Source organism: Juglans regia, chromosome 1 (genome assembly GCF_001411555.2).
Source record: "Juglans regia cultivar Chandler chromosome 1, Walnut 2.0, whole genome shotgun sequence".
In the NCBI taxonomy this organism is placed as follows: domain Eukaryota; kingdom Viridiplantae; phylum Streptophyta; class Magnoliopsida; order Fagales; family Juglandaceae; genus Juglans; species Juglans regia.
The window spans coordinates 36,494,051-36,515,385 of record NC_049901.1 but is presented as its reverse complement, the minus strand read 5'-3'; the positions used below and the strand labels follow the sequence as shown (position 1 = coordinate 36,515,385).

Below are 21,335 nucleotides of genomic sequence, written 5' to 3'. Positions count from 1 at the left end.
TTTGTGGGACTCGATCCAACTGTTGTTTTTGTTTGAACTCTTGTTGTGTCTGTTGGGATCTGGTGAATACACATTCTGGTGATAAAAAACCCCTTTAAAAAAATCCAATGATTTCTCCTAAACCACAATGCCCTTGTTGTTTATGCAAAAAAACATATTTTCTCCTTGCCAATTCTGTTATACATAGAGAGAAACATAGAGCCAAAATCTTCCTTAGTTATTGCTGCTTTTTGAATTTTTCTATTTTCAAAATTCCATACATCCTGTGCAGATGGACGAGACCATAGAATATGAGTTGGGGTTTCACTCGATCTTTGACAAATGGGACAAAGTGGATCTGCAGTGACCTTCCTCTTGAACAGGTTCTGCTTTATAGGTAATGCATCTTTACATGTTCTCCAAATAAACACTTCAACATAATTTTTTGTTTGCAAATTCCATACCAATTTCCAAATTTTGCTTTGATCCTCTATTGATGAGCACTCCCCCATACTACATCTTTGTTGTTGATTATGCAGGTGGTATGCACTTCTGATTGAAAAAGTTCCCATTTGATGTACCTTTTCACACTATCTTATCCTCAGTAGAACACTGTGAGACAGGTATATTCAATATTTCTTTAACCTCTTCCTGACAAAAAGTATTTCTAACCAATTGTGTGTTCCACCATCCATTGGACTGATCAATCAAAACTGCCACTTTTGCATTTTCTGGTAAAGCTTGTATTGATGATTGAATGTTGCTCAGTCTAGATCTTGGGATCCACTTGTCTTTCCACACACTAATATTTTTCCCATTTCACACTCTCCACATACTTCCTTCATTTACTAGCTCAATAGCTGAATGTATGCTCCTCTAAGCAAAAGAGGGTCTTGAACCTATCTTGGCCTATAAAATAAAGGAGTCGGAGAAATAAGTTACTTTCAAAATCGTAGTTGCCAGAGATGATGGAGACTTAAGAATTCTCCAAACTTGTTTTACTAAAAGAGCTAAGTTGAAACTAACCAGATTTCTAAAACCCATTCCCCCGTCTGTTTTGCTAAACTCTTTCTAGAGAATCAAGAAGAAATATATTAACAAAATGTTGGAAAAGATTCATGAAATATGTCCCAAGTTGTCTGGATAAATGATTTAATTGGAAGTAAGTTGGATACTTTTGGATAAAAGAAATTATATATACAAATTTTAAATGTGAGACTCACGTTTTTATAAAAGATTTGTACAAAATTTATATATTTAAGATTTGTATATAATATTATTGTTTGAATTAGTCAGGAGTGATGGTGGGCTGATGACCCGGCCCATGATCTGATATTCAGCCCACAGATTCTCATTCATCTTCGGGCGTAAAGTCGTAAACGCCTCTGGACGGAAAAAAAAAAAAGGCACACCGCACACTTGACAAGATACACGCATGTCTCCTCCAAGAATTCTGCTCTGTGGCGACGTTCTTGGCCGCCTCGACCAGCTCTTCAAGCGCGTCTCATCGGTTTCTTTCTAGCTCACTGGGCATATAGGAATGCATGTGTATTCCTAGATTTTTTCTTTTTCTTTTTATTTTGATTCATTGCACTGAGTTCACTCATCTTAGGTCAACAAATCGGCGGGCCCTTTCGATGCGCTGCTTTGCGTGGGACAGTTCTTTCCAGACTCGCCGGACCGGCTGGACGAGCTCATGGACTACATCGAAGGCCGGTCCCAAGTCCCTCTCCCCACCTACTTCATCGGTGACTTCGGTGTCGGCGCGGCTAAGCCCCTATTAGCGGCTTCCAAGGACTTGGCTAACCGAGGGTTCAAGATGGACGGCCTTAAGCTTTGCGAGAATCTGTTCTGGTTGAAAGGCAGTGGCAAGTTCACTCTCCATGGTATGCTTCCTCTTTTGCTATTGTATGATTGTTTTTTTTTTCTTTTTTTTTTTTTATTTGAAGAATTTTGTTGCTAATTTCATTAAGCTACGTAGTTGTAGTTGTACTCTAATTGTGAACTAATCCATATTTTAGCTTTATTGAGGTCACAAATTCAATTTTATACTGCTTGCTCATTTAGCAACCAAAAAGTGTTTTTTTTTCTTGAGTTTTTTTTTTTTAGTATTGTTAGGGGCCAAAAGAATATTAGATCGACTTAAGTTCGATGGAAAAACGTTATGATATAAAAAACTAATTCGGTCCCGTTGGAAATGAGTTGGTCCTGCTTTGGTCAGTTGAACTAGTTCCGTTGATAACGTGCTACATTTCGCCAGTGAGGATAGGAATGAAAAGCTAATAACCTGTTTATTTTTTACAATCTCATCATGTTGAGATTCTCATTTGAACATCTGGCTGACTTCCAAATCACATGGTCCTTTTCGAGGACAAATGTTGATGCGGTTTTTTTTTTTAATTATTTATGAATTTAATCACTATAGTCAGCTGATTTCCATGGCTCATTTTTAGGTTTATCTGTGGCATATTTATCTGGTAAGCGTTTGTCAGATGGTCAACAGTTTGGAACGTTTACTCAGGATGATGTGGACGTGTTGCGAGCTATAGCTGAGGAACCTGGAATAGTTGACTTGTTCCTAACATATCCTTGGTCTGCTACGAATGAGAACTTTTCTGTAGTTCATTGTTTTATATGTAATGCTGAATGCTACTTGCTGGGTTTCTACTGTGTGGTCTGTTTGGTTGACTTCTTTAATTAGTTACCACTAATGAATGGCCAAGCGGAGTTACAAATAGAGCAGCCACATCTGATCTTCCCCATGGATTCTCAGATTCATTTGGTGGTGAGTCAATCGTCGCAGAACTAGTAGCAGAGATAAAACCACGGTATGCAATACTTGGGGATTCCTGCATGGATCATTTTCCATAAATGTAGAACAAAACTTGGTTGTTCCCAATTGTATTGAAAAAATCTCTTTGGAATGTATATCCTAGCATGTTGTATGTTCCCTCAACAGTTTTCTGACCCTTATAGAACATATGATAACCTTTTACTTTGTATTGAAGAAAGTTTAAATGTTGGTTTTACAATTGAAGTCTCTCTTCTGTGATAGCTATCACATTGCTGGTACTAAAGGCATATTCTATGCTCGTGAACCTTACTCTAATGTGGATGCTGTGCATGTGACCCGCTTCTTGGGTCTTGCTTCTGTTGGGAATAAAGATAAACAGGTCTGTTTTTCTCATTGTAATTTTTGGAAGCATTCATTAACTTTTTTGCTGTAATTTAATGGTTTTAAAATGTTCCGAGTTGTTAATTTGACCCTTTTCAACCTTAAAACTTAATTAAATACTAGTTACTGTTTTATTAATGCTGGAAATTTCAGGTAAGGTTTTTTCTTTTCTTTTCTTTTTGTTATAAGAGATTGCTATTGGATTGTCTATGATATCACAGGAAGCACGATTTGCTTCAGTGATGGCTCAGATGCAGCTAACCACTTGACTACTGCATAAGCTAATTTTTAAGATCACTTGCATTTATACCTAATTTTTGAGTTATACTTACTGCACCTTAAAAATTGCTTCAACTCATAATATCTTGGGACTGTTTTATGCATGTGATGTTCTCTCTTGCAAGAAATATCCTTTATTGGCCTTTTCCTGACTTTCTGCATTTAGATATAGGTTTTTTGGCTTATCAAAAAAAAAAAAAGATATAGGTTTTAGGCATTGCATAACTATTTGTCTGGAACTTTCTCCACAGAAATTTATTCATGCGATTTCTCCTACTCCAGCCTCTACCATGTCAGCCGTTGAGCTTAGCATGAAGTCCTCAAACACTACGTTGTGTCCATATGCATATTCAGAGCATTCAATTCAAGCCAACGAAGCCACAAAAAGGCCAAGTGATAGTGTTTATGACTCGCAATACTGGAGATATGATGTCTCTCAAAAACGGCAGAAATCTGGAGCTGGAGACAGCGAGAAGCTATGTTTTAAATATGTATCTTCTGGGTCTTGTCCACGAGGGGAAAAATGCAACTTTCAACATGATAGTGCTGCAAGGGAACAATATCTGAGAGGTGTTTGTTTTGATTTTATTAACAAAGGGAAATGTGAAAGAGGTCCAAATTGCAACTTCAAGCACAGTTTGCAGGATGAAGGTGATTCTCATAGGAAACAAGGATCTGAAAATGCTAGCGCTAATAGGTTGGTGTCTTATTGATGTAATAATTTTTTTTCTGATAAGTAAAAATATTATATATATATATATATATATATCAAATGGAGTAACCAAGTACACTGAATGTATACAAGAGAACACCTTGCCCCTAATAGAAAAACGTAATAACCCAAAAAGCCCGTAAAAAAAAAACCCAAAATACACCAAGCCCGATCCCAACCCCTTGCTTTCTGTAGAACTAAAACTCTACCCAAAAACCCCACCCCAGCCCCTTGTTTTCCCGTCTTTACAATGCCCTCCCTTTAGACTTCCCTCTAGATGAGCTACCACCCTTAGCGTCGTAGTTGATTTCCAAAAAAAGACGCTGTAACTCCCTATTGATATAATAATTACTTATCTTAGTCTTTTGTTTTGTGAAGATGTTTGGATCATTATTTGTACATAGTGAAAACTGACTGGCTTCTTGTTTTTAAGATAGATAAATCTTATATTATGTCATATGCATGTACATATGCACTTTTGATGACCCCCAATATTTAGTTTATATTTCATTCTTATAACATGATCTAGTCTTGTATACTCACTTTGATTTCAATGGAGTTACAGGTCGAAGGAGTGCTGGTTTTGTTTGTCAAGTCCCAATATAGAGTCACATTTAATCGTCAGCATAGGAGAGCATTCCTATTGTGCACTGGCTAAAGGTCCACTTGTTCAAGACCATGTTCTAATAATACCTATCGAGCATTTGCCTAATACCATTTTGCTACCCCCAGAATGCGAAAGTGAGGTTCATAGATTCCAGAATAGTCTCAAGAAGTATTATAAGCATCGAGGGAAATCAGTTGTTTTCTTTGAGTGGGTTTCGAAACGTAGTACTCATGCTAATCTTCAGGTACAGAAATATCTTGTACAAGTCTTTTCATTAGATGCATATTGTGTTAAGACTTGGGAATTGCTGACAATCACCCACAGATTCCCCCCATTTTTGCATTTAAGAAAAGGTGCTCTTGTTCTTTCCATTCCTCAGCCTGAAGAATATGAACTTTGTATTGTATTTTTTTTCTTCGTATCTCATCATGGGAATATTACTTATTCCATATGAAACTTTGTGTAGGCTATCCCTATTCCATCATCCAGGGCGGCTGCTGTTCAAGATATATTTAACTTAGCTGCTGAAAAGTTGGGCTTTAAATTTGTGGCCTTGAAAAGTAAGTTTCATATTCAAGTGTGTAGTTGAAGTTTGTTACATCAAATTGCTTATGAAGACTGCCCTGGGTCATTTTTTTTTTTGATCGGTAGACTGCCCTGGGTCATTTAAATCACCCATATGCCCGAGTTTTCTGCCACAACCTTGTTTGCCATCCCTGTGCCCCAATGCATTGTTTACTGATGATGCAGCTGTTTATGTACCCACATTTTGTGTGTATATAACAAAAATACATGACAACTGTCAAATTTTGAGTTCTCATTCCCTCCCCCACCCCACAAAAAAAAAAAGGAATCTGAATTTCTTTCTTGTCCTGGTGCCACCAGCCTCTAGTACCTATGTATATTACTTTTTCCTCAAAACTTCTGTTGACTGCACCTTGGCCCTAATGTCGCGGAGGGGGGGGTCTTGTACATGCAGTTTTGAGCCACATCAACTTCTTGTCTTCCACTGTATCTTAATTCTGTTATTCCCTTGATTCAGGGGATGAGGATTCCAGTGGAAGAAAATTGTTGAGGACGCAGTTTGATAAGGATTTTAGCTTCTTCTATGTTGAACTCCCTGATGGCAAAATATTGTCACATTTGGTTGACGAAAACGAGAGATTTCCTGCTCAATTTGGACGTGAGGTAAGCTACCTAGTATCAGTTTTGTTTATTGGTCTGAAATATACATAAGTTTTCTTCTATATTCCTCAAAATGTAGGATTAATGAACTCATGCGGTATGTACAATAAGTAGGCATGCCCTAGTGTGTTCGCAATATCACCTAGATGTGTGTGGTGCTAGCAGCCAGGGGAAGCTAGATGAACTTCAGCCACCATTGTTTGACATTTTGGCTAATAAATTTCTTTATTTACATTTTATGTAATTTTGGTGAATATTCTATGCACATCATAATGGTGCTTGAGACATACGGTAACTAAGAGGTGAATCAGATGTCTCTATTTTTATAACAACAGTCGAGTTTTGTGTTGCTTTCTTCATTCTCTAGAACAACTGTCGAGTTTTGTGTTGCTTTCTTCGTTCTCTAGTGATACTACAGCCGAAGACAAACTTTTAATAAGCAAGTCAGATTTATTTTGATTTCTAGATGCATCGAGGAAATAATATATGTATCAAATGATTCATCTCACTTTTTATGCTGTGGTTGATCTTTGCTAGTGGTCACAAAAATTGGGAGGAGAGAGAGGGGGAGGGGAGGAATATAGTTGATTTATCTTGTAATCATTAAGTTTTTTTGTGGTGTGGCTGTTACTTAAATTCTTTTTTCTTTTGGTCAAATAAGGAAGTGGGTCCTGGCAAGATTTTATTTTCAGGAAGTAATTACTAGCATAAATATTACTTGAAACTTAGATGGAACATGATCTTCAGAGTTTTTTATTGTTTATTTTTGATTGGCACTGGGTGTCCGGAAACAAAATCTTGACTAATCTCAGGGGTGCACATGCCCTCAGCTAGGAGTTTTCTGCAAGTGCACCTCAAGTAATTCAAGGGAAATTCCCTAGTCCGATGGCCTCTAGAAACTGTTTACACCCAAGGGTTCGATCTTTAGACCTAGAGTGACCATACCACTGAGACCAAAGCTCTTACCACTTGAGCCAACCTCTAGGGGTTAGAATTATAATATGATATTTAATTACGTCTGATATTTGACAAAATCAGCTACCTGTGATATATTTTTACCTATGATCTTCAGAAATCACCATAGTTTCTAGGATTGCCAGAAATTGATGCTGGTGCTCAAGTCTTTCTTCCTTGATACCCTATTTCATTGGATTGTGGCCCAAAATGGTGCTTTTTAAATATATATTTCTACTTTTCAAGATTATTACTTTTCCTTTTGTTAGTTAGGTTGACCTCTTGTATACTTCCTATGGGCTGGGGTGACGCTCTCTTTCATCTCATTAAAATTTACTTATATGCATGAAAAAAAAATTATAAAATGATATATGACAACATCATGTAATCAGATGGGGATGCCTGTGTGTCAGGTTCCTTACTCTTCACAAGCTGCAGAGTTATTCCCCGCATTTTTTAATATTTGAGTAATTTGAGACTTTCTTACCTGTGTTGGTTGAATGGTCTTAATGAGTAATATGCTGTTTGCATTCAAGATAGTGAAGTACAATACTTTGCAACTTATCTGTTTATTATAAAATGTTAATAGTGGAGAGCTCATGCAGATCAATATAACGCACATTTTATCAGAATTTCTTTGGTTTAAGTGCAAAAGGCCCTTCCATTCCCCATTCCCATTTCAACCTCTAAGTAATGTATCTAATTGGCCAAACAATGGTTATCATTTTCAAATAGGAGTGGAATGTACGAATGCATCCATTCTCATAGGTGATAGAACTGTCTTGGAAAGCCTCATGAAATGTTAATGGGCATGATGTGTTGCAGGTTTTGGCAGGCTTGCTGAACATGGCAGATAGGGCCGATTGGAGGAATTGTGCACATACCAAAGAAGAGGAAACAAAGATGGCAGAAGATTTCAAGAGGGGATTTCAAGAATTTGATCCAAATAAGTGATTTCCCAGTAACAGAAGCCAGAACTGAGACAGCATCCATTGTATTGTAACTGCCATTTACCTCTTAAGATTCTTTATAAGTTTGTGGCAGATGTTATCTACCTGCCTTAAAAAGGTACTTGTTTACTTCATTATTTTACATCAACAGAGCACTTAGGTCGATAGATAACATTGATTTCTCATCTGAACAGTGCGAAGGGGATTTTTGTGGTGTCCTACATGGAAGAACACACCTGCTTAAATGCACACTGCACCTTGCAATCAAGTGGTGTCAAGAGGTATCCTCAACATTGATTTTGTTTTAAGTTGAAGAGGAGATGAGAGAAGTCAATAAAATGTGGGGAATGTTGTTATATCGGCTTTTAGAGTTCAGATGTCTGCTGCATATTTACAAATACCACATGTAGTCTTATCCCATCTGCTGATGTTCTTCTATAACTGCTGTAACTTACAACTCGGAAATAGCAATTATTTCTGCATCTATGTTTTTACCTCTCTATCAACTATTACCTCATCCTTCCAAATTAGTTACAGAGAAGGCAAATTGACTTCGAAATTTTCATAAGGGGTAGAGAAGTTTCACAAAAAATATTATTATTTTTGGTTCTTAATAAATAGTGAAATTGTGATCAGATGCTGTTTTCTTTGTTGCAATGATTTCAATCTTTGACATTATCCAGGTTTGACTTAGATGACCGAAATTATTGCACCACCGTTTCTGCTTCGTCCGGCCGGGCTCCACCAGAAATAGGAGGTCCCAATGTTCAAACCTGCACGGTCATGGGAATCATAATGATACCTATCTCTTGATAGGTTCCTTGAGAGTTAGGTTTGGTGGTAGCCCAGACCCAAAAGAAACAAGATTTAGAAAAAAACAGAAACAAAAACAAAAAGGAATTGATTCGGTAGGAACCAATGAAGATTCATTCAAAGCACGTCTCTTTTCAGCCTTAACAAAGGCAAACAAAGCAATAAAGAGATAAGAAAAAAAAAAAAAAAAAAAGGAATTCGAAGTGTCAATTGCATATTTGCACGTGGCTTGACAGAAGGGGTTGCAAACTTTCTTTGGATGGTCCCTTGCCTCGTTAATTAAGGTTTCTTTTCTTTTTCTCAGGCAGGCAGGTAGATCAGATCAATGGCCTTTGCCCTCGGTTGTTGGTTCTATTACAGTAAAAGCTACATGTGAAAAGCTTTAATATTTTCATCTGCTAATTACCAAGATAATACGTGATAGAATACTACCCAAAATGATACCTCACTTGAATTTTTTTGCCTGATGATCAACGGGATAAAATTGGAAGGAGAGAAATGGGGTTGCACGAAATATCCATCACAATCTATTCTAGAGGACTCTCTTGTCTCATATCTCACGTGCTCGCTAATAACCAAATTTTTTTTTTTTTTTTTCAATTTGTGGGGCTAGCCCATGTGAGACAAGTATAAGGTTCTCTCAATCCAATGGTCCACACCATAAAATCTCTATAGGAGGTGTCTTTTTTTTTTTTTTTTTGGGTTTGTCCATATCCACGTGATGTTTCGTCATTGTCGGATTTGATTAGATGACAAAAGACATATTCACGGATGGTCTTTGCTGTAATATCCTTTTAAAAAAATCATGGTGTTACTTTTACTTGTACTAAGTTTTGCTTTACTTAGTGTTGAGCCCCCAAAGAGTTGATTTTGCCGAGGGATAAATCATTGTAGGAGTGAGATGCATGAATGGTTTAGCTAGTGCGCCTCGCTTTGTAATCCAACATCTTTTATCGTTTTTTTATGAGTGGCTAATAAAAGCTCTGTTCTTTTTGGGGCAATTGAGTAAAAAAAAAAAAAACTGTCTCTTGGGAGAGTAGATATGGCTGATGCTGATCGCTAAACCATAATACCCATATATGTTAGAACCATGAGATGTTATTCTTTCATTTCTTACGAAGTTTTTTTAAAAAAAAAAATAAAAAATAGAATTCAAGAAGTTGAAATACCTAAATCATGAAAGAACAGAAGGTGATGTGTCGGAGTCCAGCTTTTTGACATCTGCCATGCCACATTTTCATAGTCGCTATCTTCAAAATGGCCAACCGAAACAACTGAAAACCAGCAAGTAAAATGGGACAAGCAATTCCCCACTAAACAAAAATCAAAGGTTTCAACTTTTTCAACCCCCCGAAGTTAAATGTTGATTCAATTCCCATTAACGCCCACTCAAGTGTTTAACCCCAATTCTCCCAATAAAATATTGACCAGAATCTCTCTCTCTCTCTCCCCCCCTAGCCCACCCAACTACATTTTCTCTTTCTTGAAGTGTGTCTGTTACATAGCTCTGTGACGCTGTGAGTAGTTGTGTTTCATAGGCCTTTCTTTTGTAGCCTGTTCTGCGTCGGCTGGAATCGTATTCACCAACATATGTCAGTGACAGTGAGAACGGTTCTTTCATACATGGAAACCTCAAAGCTCTGCAAATTCCAGAGCTTGAGTTTTGAGAACACGATTGCTTGGATTTCTTTCACCAAACCCATATCCGTGTTTTTCTATAGGCTGAATACTTATTGCTTGGCTCTCACTATTTGTGGGTCTTCTTTAAATTAACATCCTTTTTGTTCTTGCTTCAAGCTATCGACTCCTTCTTTAGTAATTTATTCATTTTTTTATTATTGTATTGCGGTTTTATTTTCTTCTTCTTCTTCATCATCGGGAAGGTTGGATTAGAGGTTTTGATAGTTGGTGTTCTATCTGATGGGGATGGGGATGGGGATGCCGGCCATTCTCCAGCTGCTGAAACTCTGTGTCATTGGCTGTGCTTTGGTTGTGCAAGGATCTACAGGTAAAGTTATCATTTTCAAAGCTTTTTACTTTATTTTTGGGCTTCGAAGTTTTTTAGTCGTTACAAGTATGATACGACCCATCTGATCAAGTCATCAAATTAAATGTGGATTTAATTAATCTTGTGCTTAAGTAGCATTTTGTGACTACGGTTGATGAAGTTTCTTGTTTCCAGTTTAGTTTATATGATCAATGATGCGTAGAGTCTGAACGTGTAGCTCAATTCTGTACTCAAATAATGTTTTAGTTGATTGATGGAGAGTATAATAGGTTGAGATAAACTGTTCTGGCCACCAGTGTCTTCATCGATCTGTACAGTTTATAATCTTGTAGAATTATTTACCATATTTGTCTCACTTTAGCTTTATAGCTAGAGTTTACACCTAGCAGGTTCAAGCTGAAGTTTCCCAGGGAATACCAATAGCTAATATTGTACTAGTCTGTTTTTTGAAATCCCGCATAATGTCATCAAGTACTGTTAAATTAGCAACAGTTTGTCTTAGCCAGGCTTCACCGGGGAATTTTCTGTTGAAGCTTTATCTGAGGAAATGCCTTCCATCTAGGAGCTGCTTATTAAAACTCAAGCTTATCTCTCAGATCTCATTGATATCTCTGGCATGGTGATGACCAGTGGGATAACATCTTCATAAGAGTTGCTTGTCTACTGGCTAAATTACCCAGTCCTCTTCCTTTGGTTATTTTCATGAGTGACAAATTTCTGATGAACCCTAATTCTCATACTGAATGGAGGCATAAGAATTCTCTCGTAATTTATTCTTTCTATATACCACATAGTTGATCACCACTTAATCCTGTATTTAAAATTCCTGCTCCTGTAAATAAAAGTGAAAGAGCAACCTTTCCCTTAATGTTACCGAAGACTTCATAAACCGAGTCCACATGTCATCCTTCTTGTTGACACTTCTGAAACTAGCCACAGAGATTGAATTAGGAAATTTACATTCATCAGTAGTGAATAATGTAAAAGATTTAATAGTATGTCAAGTTATTCATGGCTTGTTAAGTTACCTAACAATAACAATAGCCTTTAATTATCTTCTTTCAGACTCCAATATATCCCCATCTCCAGCAACTTTTTATTCGTCTCCTCCAATAGAAGGAACACCTGGTCCTGATCATCAAAGAAAGTCATGGAGAAGCAGTGCGCCAAGCTCATTGTCACAGCCAGCAACTTTTTATTCATCTCCTCCAATAGAAGGAACACCTGGTCCTGATCACCATAGAAAGTCATGGAGAAGCAGTGCGCCAAGCTCATTGTCACAGCCGAATGGTAATTCTTCTAACCCTAGTATGTCAAGTTATTCATGGCTTGTTGAGTTACCTAACAATAACAATAGCCTTTAATTATCTTCTTTCAGACTCCAATATATCCCCATCTCCAGCAACTTTTTATTCGTCTCCTCCAATAGAAGGAACACCTGGTCCTGATCATCATAGAAAGTCGTGGAGAAGCAGTGCGCCAAGCTCAATGTTGCAGCCGAATGGTAATTCTTCTAACCCTGGCACTATAGAATGTTAATTGATCATGAGGCCATCTGAATAAGCTGCTAGTTTGGAAAAAACAGGGTCAGATTCTCATCACCCTCCACTTGTATTACCACCTCCTACATCAGCCCCAGTGCCCCAAATGATCCAATGGCTTGTACCATCCTTGTCAACAAGTACTCCAACTGTATCGCCATCATATAGGACAGCTCCCCCACCTTTGAATGTCCTAGGAAATGTACCGTCCATGCCACCTAGTGCTCCTCAGGGGAAGATACCAGTTAATAAGACTCCTGTCACAATGCCAGTTGCTGCTCCAGGTAGATAATCTGTTAGGGTTCTGTTATGTTCAGTGCCCAGCTGAAATAAGTTCTAAGTTCGCTGCTTTTGTTTTAACACACTGCTTCAGTAGCAACACCTACACAGAATCTCTCTCATAATTCACCAAGTGCTTCTCAAAGGAACACACCAATTAATAAGATTCCTGCCTCATTGCCAGTCACTGCTCCAGGTAGATAGTGTACTAGGGTTTTGTTGCACCGAGTTACCAGTTTAAATAGGTTCTAAATTGGCTTCTTTTGATGTAACATACAGTTCCAGTAGCAGCTCCTTCACAGAATTTGCCTCAGCATGCGCCAAGTGCTCCTCAAATTAAGACACCAGTTAATAAGGCTCCTATCTCAAAGCCAGTTGCTGCTTCAGGTAGACAGTGTACTAGGATTTTGATGCACTGAGTTACCAGTTTAAATAGGTTCTAAATTGGCTGCTATTGTTGTAACGTACAGTTCCAGTAGCATCTCCTTCACAGAATTTGCCAAGTGCTCCTCCATGGAAGGCTCCAGTTGATAAGAGTCCTGTCTCAATGCCAGTCACAGCTCCAGGTAGGTACTAGGGTTTAGTTGCACCTGGTTACCAGCTGAATAGGTTCTAAATTAGCTTTTCATTGTAATCTACAGTTCCTGTTGCAACTCCTTCAACGAATTTGCCACGAAATTCACCAATCAGCCCGCCAAGTATGCCAGGAACACTTTCACCAAGCTCTCATCAAAGAAATGCAGTAGATAATATGGCTCCCATCCCAGAGCCAGTTACACCGGGTATGTGACCAGTGTTTTCATGCCATGAATAGGTGTCCGGCCAAAATGTTTTCAACTGGCCCTTTTATATTGAATTTAGTATCCACTGCATCACCACCATTGGGACGATATTCTTCTGCAGACCACCCAAGTGTCCCAGAAATATCACCATTTCCATTACCTGGTGCAGCTTATTACGTTCATTTTTTAGAACTTAAACTGTCTACCAAATTATCAAGGTGAACATTTAAATCGAACTTATCGTTTCTTATTTGTGTCATAACCATGCAGCACCAGCTATATCACCAAGTAGCGAATTGCCAGAAAATTCACCAACCATCCATCCAGTTATGCCTGGCAAATCCCCATCCATATTACCAGGTGCACTTTAAGGATAAAAAAAAAAAAAAAGTGTAATCAGTTTTTCAAGATTTTTAGTTTTGGGAATTTTTATTATCTTTCTTGTCCAAATAGTAAAATTAATCATATATTAAAATGGAAAATAAATAATATATAATTAAAGTTACAATTATCACAAGAAAAATAATATATATAATTAAGTTTAATAATTTTCATTCAAAGTTAGTAGAGTAGTTTACTTTTTTCCAACATGTGTATTTATTGCTTTCTCAAATCATTCTTTTAGATTCATAAAAGGTTATTGAATTTTAGACAAAGTTAAAGAGTTTATAAGATATTGCTCTTGATGGCCAAGGTCAATCTGGCACAACATATAAAGTGCTCCTAGTCCCTCTCTCCACTCAAGAAAAGTTTATAAGGTTTTCCATCATTGAAATAAAAACAAAGACAAGTAAAGGGAGAGGAGTCAAGGTGCTCAACCAAATTTTAGAGATCAAGGTGCTAACAATGACATTTAAAAATTGTATTTAGTGTATAATAGCTCAAGGCATGCTGACTTATTTACATGAATTACTTTTCATTTAATAAATTTAGTTATTCTTGCTGCGATAGTTTAATTAATATTACCTATCAAAAACAGATTATTTTAATTAATATTCGAGCATGTACCTTCTCGTATTAGCCCAAACTTCTTTTCAATAAATGGGACCCAATGCTTGAAATATATTACTGAAGCATTTGATAATGTGGAATCACAGTTTAAACTAGGGACCATTAGTCTGATATCGTGTCAAGTTACTAATTTTTCCTAAAGGTCGAGCTGATGGACAAACTGATGGGAAGTGGTGAATTTAGTCATTCAATTCATATTCTAAAATGTTCCTTTGCTAAATTGCTTCAAAATCTTTTACCCTTCAAATAAAGGATTCGTTTCATATTTTTCCCCTCTTTTTTTGTACTTTTTGGGAAGTTATATACTCATCATAAGAAGAGATGCATGTAATTTTGTCCTTAGGATACAGTGATCCTCCTACACACCAGTTTCACATTAGGAATATGAAAAACAAAATAGAGTAGGCAGATAACATGACCATGACAAGGATGTCGAGAATCTAACATAGGGCGTTTGTAACACCCAATACTTGAGTTTCACCTTTTGTGCTTTTTAATAGAGTAAATAATGAATTAGTACTTATAAAACATCCTAGTTCCACATTTGGAATATGAATGACCCTCATAGAGTGAATAGGTTATAAAGATAGTATGGGTGCTAAGTCTTTATGAGATTATTGAGCAGATGTGGTTAGCGGTTTTTCTGGGGGTCATAACATATTCCCAGTGTGGGGCTGGGGTGTTACAGATCCAAGAAAGCTGACAATTTACCTTCCCTTTGTTATCTTAAGCTGATATGTAGTCCAATATATGGTTATTAGAAACAAGGAAATCACAAAATATGCAAGTGTGTATAACCTTAAAGAAATGTCAGAGGTTTCATAAGGTAAAAAACACATGTAAACAAAGCCATACGCCTGATTTTTTCACAACTTAATTTTGTTTTGCTCTTCTCAACAGTTACTTTCAAAAACTGTTTTCTGGAATCTTGGAATCCCATTTTCTGTCAACCTATCCTCCACTTATTTTATATTTTTATGTTAGCTACTAAAAATCTGGTCATTTCATAGAAATTCATTTTGTTTTGGCCAATATATGCATTTAAGTAGCTTATACAATTACCGATAAAAAAAAGTAGCTTATACAATTGTTTTCCAATGGTTAGTTCTCATGTTTGCTAAAGCTTTCCACATGCTGATCAGTATTGTGTTTGTTTGGACCCATGAAGTGCAGACCCTGATGCCTCACCTGCATCAACTCCTCCTCAAAGCATTGGTTGGCAGAGGGATAGAGTTCCTGAGGCTGCACCCCCACATGAATTACCTACACCAGTACCTATTGTGGACCATTCCTCTGCTCAAAGTATGCAGAAAACTACATATTTCAATTAGGTGGTAAACTAATATATGTTCATCGGGTGGTAAAACATCTGTTAATATTATTTGTAGGTCCTTCCCCCACTGTAGCTCCTTCCACACACACAGATATGAGGCATAATAATGCTCCCGCACCATCTCTTTTATCTCCTAAAGTTCCATCACATAAAGGGCATCATTCTCCCGCACCTTCACCTTCAACTTCAATGTTTAAGCATCATCATACAAGGAACAAAAACAGCAGCCCTGCTCCTGCATCATTATATCCGGTTTCTCCTCCTACTTCAAAACAGCAAGGTCTAATATTTTACCAGGAAACTTATTCTATATTTTATGTTTTTTCTTTTACATCAAGGACATCACGTATTACTTCTCCTTATATATGCAGGTCCAGGGATCTCTCCAGCATTAGTTCCAGTAGCTGAACAAGCACACTATGCCCCTCCTCCCTTAAAGCCAGGTATAGCCGTGATGAATACTTTTGTGAATTATTCCAACTAGAGAATCAGAAATTGTTTTAACTTTCAACCGACACATGGCAGGCTCTTCAGTTCCCCAATCCCAATATCCCCTTCCTTCACCTATGAGCAATGTTTCACCTGCTCCTTCTCTGCCTCCAAAGGCCGCATCTGGTCATACGAAAGGTAAGGAAAAATCAAGATTCTTCATTATTTGTTAATTATTTGAGTATATTAATTGAAGCTCTCATTCCAATTTTTGTCAAATTAATTTCTTGCCTGTTTGATTTACCTAATTGATTATGTTTGCAACCTCAAGTGCCCTTTCTTCCCCCTAATGTTTCTCCTGGGTCTTCGGCGAAGAGTCCAAAGATACCACTCCTGCCTCCACTTCAAGCATTCCCACCTCCACCTCCTAATCTTGGTAAGCAATCACTTTATCTTATACCTTTGAGGATTACTAGTGTCTCTCCACCTTTGCTGTTCCAATAATGTAATTCTTTTGACTAAATCACACAAAGCTTCTTCATTTTTGTAGATTGTTCAGCAACTATTTGCACCGAACCCTATACAAATACTCCTCCTGATGCACCCTGTGCCTGTGTCTTGCCCATGCAAGTTGGATTGCGCCTTAGTGTTGCTTTGTATACCTTCTTCCCTTTGGTCTCAGAGCTGGCTAAAGAAATTGCTACTGGGGTTTTTATGAAACAAAGTCAAGTTCGCATTATTGGAGCCAATGCTGCTAGTCAGCAACCAGAGAAGACTATTGTTCTTATTGACTTGGTGCCCCTGGGGGATAAATTTGATAACCCCACAGCGTTGTTGACTTTTCAGAGATTTTGGCATAAACAAGTTGTTATAAAAGCTTCCTACTTTGGTGACTATGAAGTACTGTATGTACGATATCCTGGTATATAGTAACACACTCTCTAATAATTTTTTAGAAGTGCCAAGTCTACAAAGAAAATTACAAAAAGAGAGCTTACAAACTAAGGTGTCTTGATGTGGTATGGTGGATTATAAACTTTTTTCTATTGCAAGATAGATTCTGCATACCAACTCAATTTGTAAAACAATCTTTTGTAATTATCTTTGTGGATCAAACATTTCTCATTATATTTATCTAGGAATTTATATAGAACTTCTGCATTTTTAGGTCTACCCCTATCTCCACCTTCACCTACGGGCATTACCATAATAGATGGTGGTCCGTACCCTGGTCTTGACAATAACGCAAGGGCAAATAAACCCCTTGGGGTTGATGTGCGGAAAAATCGGCATAAAGATGGGCTTAATGGTGGGATAATCGCTATTATTGCTCTCTCAGCTTCTGTTGCAGTAGTCTTATGCGTTGCTGTTGCTTGGGTATTGCTCTTCAAACATAGAAACCATGTTCCAGTGTTGACTCCACAGGCTATGCCACCTTCCCTCATCAAACCATCAGGTAATCCCAATTATTAATATTATAATGCTGGATTTTTACTTCAGTACTTCTAGGTTGTTGAGCTTTTAGACAAATATAACATGCAGAAGCTAGACTTATGAAGCCTTAAGATATGGCATACAAGTTCTTCTCATATCTAAAACGCAGAAGTGGTCATTTGGTTCAATTGTAATCTCTTAATTAGAGGATTCATACTCAAAATTGGTTTCACCCAAAAGTTTGCTATGTTTGGTTACATCTTTTTTCAAAAAGTTTATACTTTTATTCAACTCCAATCCAAACATTTTTTTAACACCAAAAAATTTTTCTATTGCTCAAAAAAGTTAATCTAATAATTTGCCTAGGTTTCAATGAAAAAAAGTATAAACAACTTTCACAAAAACCAAAATAAAAACACCTGAGATAAAAATTTTGTCCAAACAACATTTGAATATACTTGCCCACTTTTACAAACCTAATTACACCACGTGTCCCAACAAATTTTTATCCAAAAATTTCCTTTTTCCTACCCACTTTCACAAAACACGTCAAAAACACTCAAAACTTTCTCAAATTTTTCACTAACCAAACATGCATGCCCATTCAATATAACAAAAGAACATATTTCGCAGGGCTTGGTGGCTCTTTGACCGGAAGTGGGCCCAGTTCTGTGTCGTTGTCATTTGGATCTAGCATTGCACCTTATACTGGATCTGCTAAGACTTTCAGTACAAGTGACATAGAGAAAGCCACTGACAATTTGGATGTTTCAAGAGTACTTGGGGAAGGTGGCTTTGGACGTGTTTATAGTGGTGTTCTTGAAGATGGGACCAAAGTGGCTGTTAAAGTTTTAAAGAGAGCAGATCAGCAGGGTGGTCGGGAGTTCTTAGCTGAAGTTGAGATGCTTAGCCGCCTTCATCATCGCAATTTGGTCAAGTTGATTGGTATATGTACTGAGGAGCGGACCCGCTGCTTGGTATATGAACTCATTCCAAATGGCAGTGTGGAATCTCACTTGCATGGTATTTATTTTGCTTTGTATGGATTTTGTAGTTGGTTGTTCACTATTTGTAATAGTTGAACTCTTAGTGAAAAATGTTGATATTTTTGTCACTTTCCTTGGTGGCAGGAATTGACAAGGAAACTGCTCCACTTAATTGGGCTTCCCGTGTGAAGATAGCACTTGGCGCCGCTCGTGGTCTAGCCTATCTGCATGAGGATTCTAGCCCTCGTGTCATACACAGGGACTTCAAGTCCAGCAATATCTTGTTGGAACATGATTTTACGCCAAAAGTGTCTGACTTTGGTTTGGCTCGAGCTGCCTTGGATGAAGAAAACAGGCATATATCAACACGTGTCATGGGAACTTTTGGGTATAATCATTTTCTTTGTAGTATCAATTTCCTCAATACAATCTATGCATATAGATAGAAACTATACAACTGTGAGTGGAGTACATAGAGACTAGTATCTTCCAGATATACACACATGGGAGCTGGCTATCAAGCATATGATTTGGAATATTATTTATGTTGCAGGTTCATGGTGAGTGATTAATGAGTCTGTTTCTTTGTCTGTACTCGGTTGTCTTTGAGAGGAAGTATAGGCATTACTTCCCAGCAATTTAGTGAGATTTTGTTAACCTAATCTTAAAATGGTAGCTTAATCTGTTGTTAAGTTAAAATCACGGGGGCCTAAATCAATTTCTTAAACCATCCCACTTGCCACTAGCACCACTCCACTAGGTTGGTTATTCTTGTTTAAAGCAATTCCATATACATAGCAGTAGTTAGTAGTTGTCTAAAATGTTTTTAGATGCCCCCACTAGTTTGCTTTATTGCCGCCTTTAATTTTGATGAAGCTGTTATCCTCATTTCTTTCCAGGTATGTGGCTCCAGAGTATGCAATGACTGGGCATCTTCTTGTGAAAAGTGATGTTTACAGCTATGGAGTTGTCCTTCTTGAGCTTTTGACTGGGAGAAAGCCAGTAGATATGTCACAACCACCTGGCCAAGAGAATTTAGTTGCATGGGCCCGCCCACTTCTCACTAGCAAAGAAGGGCTAGAGACAATTATAGATACATCTCTAGGATCCGATGTGTCCTTTGATAGTATTGCCAAAGTAGCAGCCATTGCTTCCATGTGTGTACAACCAGAGGTATCACACCGTCCGTTCATGGGTGAGGTGGTTCAGGCGTTAAAACTAGTATGTAATGAGTGTGATGATGCAAGAGCAGGTTCAAAAAGCTCAAGCCATGAGGATTTGTCAATTGACATGGACACTGGTGTCAGTACTGGCTCAGGACACATACCAGATCCTTTGCTAAGCCAATACTCAGTTCCAAACTTCAATTCCGGAATTGATACTGAGAGGGGACTGTCAGTATCAGATTTATTTTCATCGGCAAGATTTGGGAGGCAGGAATATGGTTCATTTAGGAGGTACTCTAGTTCAGGTCCTTTGAGAACGGGAAGGGGCGGGCACTTCTGGGAGAAAATTAGGAGATTGTCTGGGGGCAGTGTGAGCGAACATGGTGGGGCTACATTCAGGTTATGGCCAGGTTCACATTGATGTTGATAATTCTCTTTTTAAAGGGTTGTCACTCTGCAAATTTTGGAACTCAGATTTTATTTTAATGCACATCCAGGAGTTTGATACCTCATGCAGAATATCACAAGAATGGCTTGCTAGGGCTTGGAACTGGGATGTAAGCAAGTTATGAATGAACTTTCTGTACTACTTTTTGGCCATAAAAATGAACTTCTAGAGGCAATTGCTTATCTGGGAGGGTGTAAATCTATAATTGAGATTAGAGGTAATAAGTTTTTTCAAATGGTGATGGGTGTTGGTCTTGGACAGTGAGTCCATCCTCACAGTTGCATTAGCAATAATTCTGGATCGAGTCTGCTACGGCATTGTTAAATTGATCCACTGATGTGTATTTGTCTCGAGAAATTCATCCGTTCCCCACTTCCAATGCTGTGAAATATTGTACTTCCGATGTTACTTTTGGTAGGCTGTACATACACAAACATAGATACATCATTGTGTGTGATGTGTGATGTAAGCACATACGTACATGAATACATACGTACATACTCATATAAACACACATAGAAATCCCATAACCAGCTTATATTTCAAAAACTTGCCTCACAATCAAAACTAGTAGTTTATGTTCATCGAGACAATCAAAACTACACTATGGTGGTTTAACCACTTTTGATCATTTGCGACTACCAAGGCATTGTTCATCGAGACAAAAAAAATCTTGACATTGTTTAAAACGGAGATGATCTCTCTTTTCCTTGGAACCAGAAAGCTCTCTCTCTCTCTCTCTCTCTCTGCAACTTTGCCTTTGGAATCCCTGCCCTCCGGCCAAGATCGCCCCCATTATCCTTAGTTTCCAACCAACCACCCTCTTCTCTTTGGTCTTTTGTTGCATATTTTGAATATTTTTTAACTTTTGTATAATGAAATTTGTAGTTCTGATCTGCTGCCCTTCGGACCCCCACTAACCACCATACGCCAGCTATAGCAACTCTCCTCGTTGTCTGCTCTCGACCACCACCGGTCCCATCCCCAAATGATGAGCACGTGAGCCATACGCATCATCTCTGGCACTCATTGATCTCATGCACCATCCCTCCCTTCTCTCAAAAAAATAATAAAAACCACAACCCTCCACCCTTAAAGAGTTAAACACTTGCCATGCACCACCCTTACAAATTTATCTCGCCATTGCATTGCTAACCAACGTACCACCACCACCTACTCAACGTTGCATGTCCTACACGCGCTGGCAGCTGCCGCAGCTCATTACCACTAAACCAGATCCAGAACCAATCATCGACCCCTCCTA

The 21,335-nt window shown here is 38.0% G+C and overlaps 2 protein-coding genes across 3 annotated transcripts; both read left to right on the top strand.

The window, feature by feature from the left end:
* The first annotated feature begins 1,372 nt into the window (after positions 1–1,372).
* LOC109009572 (zinc finger CCCH domain-containing protein 64) lies at positions 1,373–8,822 on the top strand. 2 transcript variants are annotated; one of them, XM_018990106.2, is made up of 12 exons: positions 1,373–1,489; positions 1,592–1,865; positions 2,433–2,562; positions 2,688–2,807; positions 3,035–3,152; positions 3,685–4,130; positions 4,711–4,996; positions 5,219–5,312; positions 5,795–5,940; positions 7,717–7,959; positions 8,036–8,122; positions 8,525–8,822. In XM_018990106.2, the coding sequence occupies exons 1-10, from the start codon at positions 1,415–1,417 to the stop codon at positions 7,843–7,845; spliced, it is 1,818 nt and encodes a 605-aa protein (XP_018845651.1). In that variant the 5' UTR covers positions 1,373–1,414; the 3' UTR covers positions 7,846–7,959; positions 8,036–8,122; positions 8,525–8,822. The 2 variants fall into 2 exon arrangements, with proteins under 2 accessions (XP_018845651.1, XP_018845642.1); XM_018990097.2 differs by lacking the exon at positions 8,525–8,822 and having other exon boundaries at positions 8,036–8,341.
* A 1,184-nt stretch (positions 8,823–10,006) lies between these two features.
* On the top strand, positions 10,007–20,472 carry LOC109009563 (receptor-like serine/threonine-protein kinase ALE2). Its single transcript, XM_035688438.1, has 19 exons — positions 10,007–10,662; positions 11,728–11,952; positions 12,041–12,166; positions 12,248–12,487; positions 12,577–12,678; positions 12,762–12,869; positions 12,953–13,048; positions 13,124–13,264; positions 13,535–13,624; positions 15,449–15,577; positions 15,664–15,888; positions 15,980–16,051; positions 16,134–16,235; positions 16,369–16,473; positions 16,588–16,959; positions 17,206–17,493; positions 18,105–18,494; positions 18,602–18,845; positions 19,357–20,472. Exons 1-19 carry the CDS (start codon positions 10,575–10,577, stop codon positions 20,042–20,044), a joined length of 3,831 nt encoding a protein of 1,276 aa, XP_035544331.1. The 5' UTR covers positions 10,007–10,574; the 3' UTR covers positions 20,045–20,472.
* The last annotated feature ends 863 nt before the right edge of the window (positions 20,473–21,335 follow it).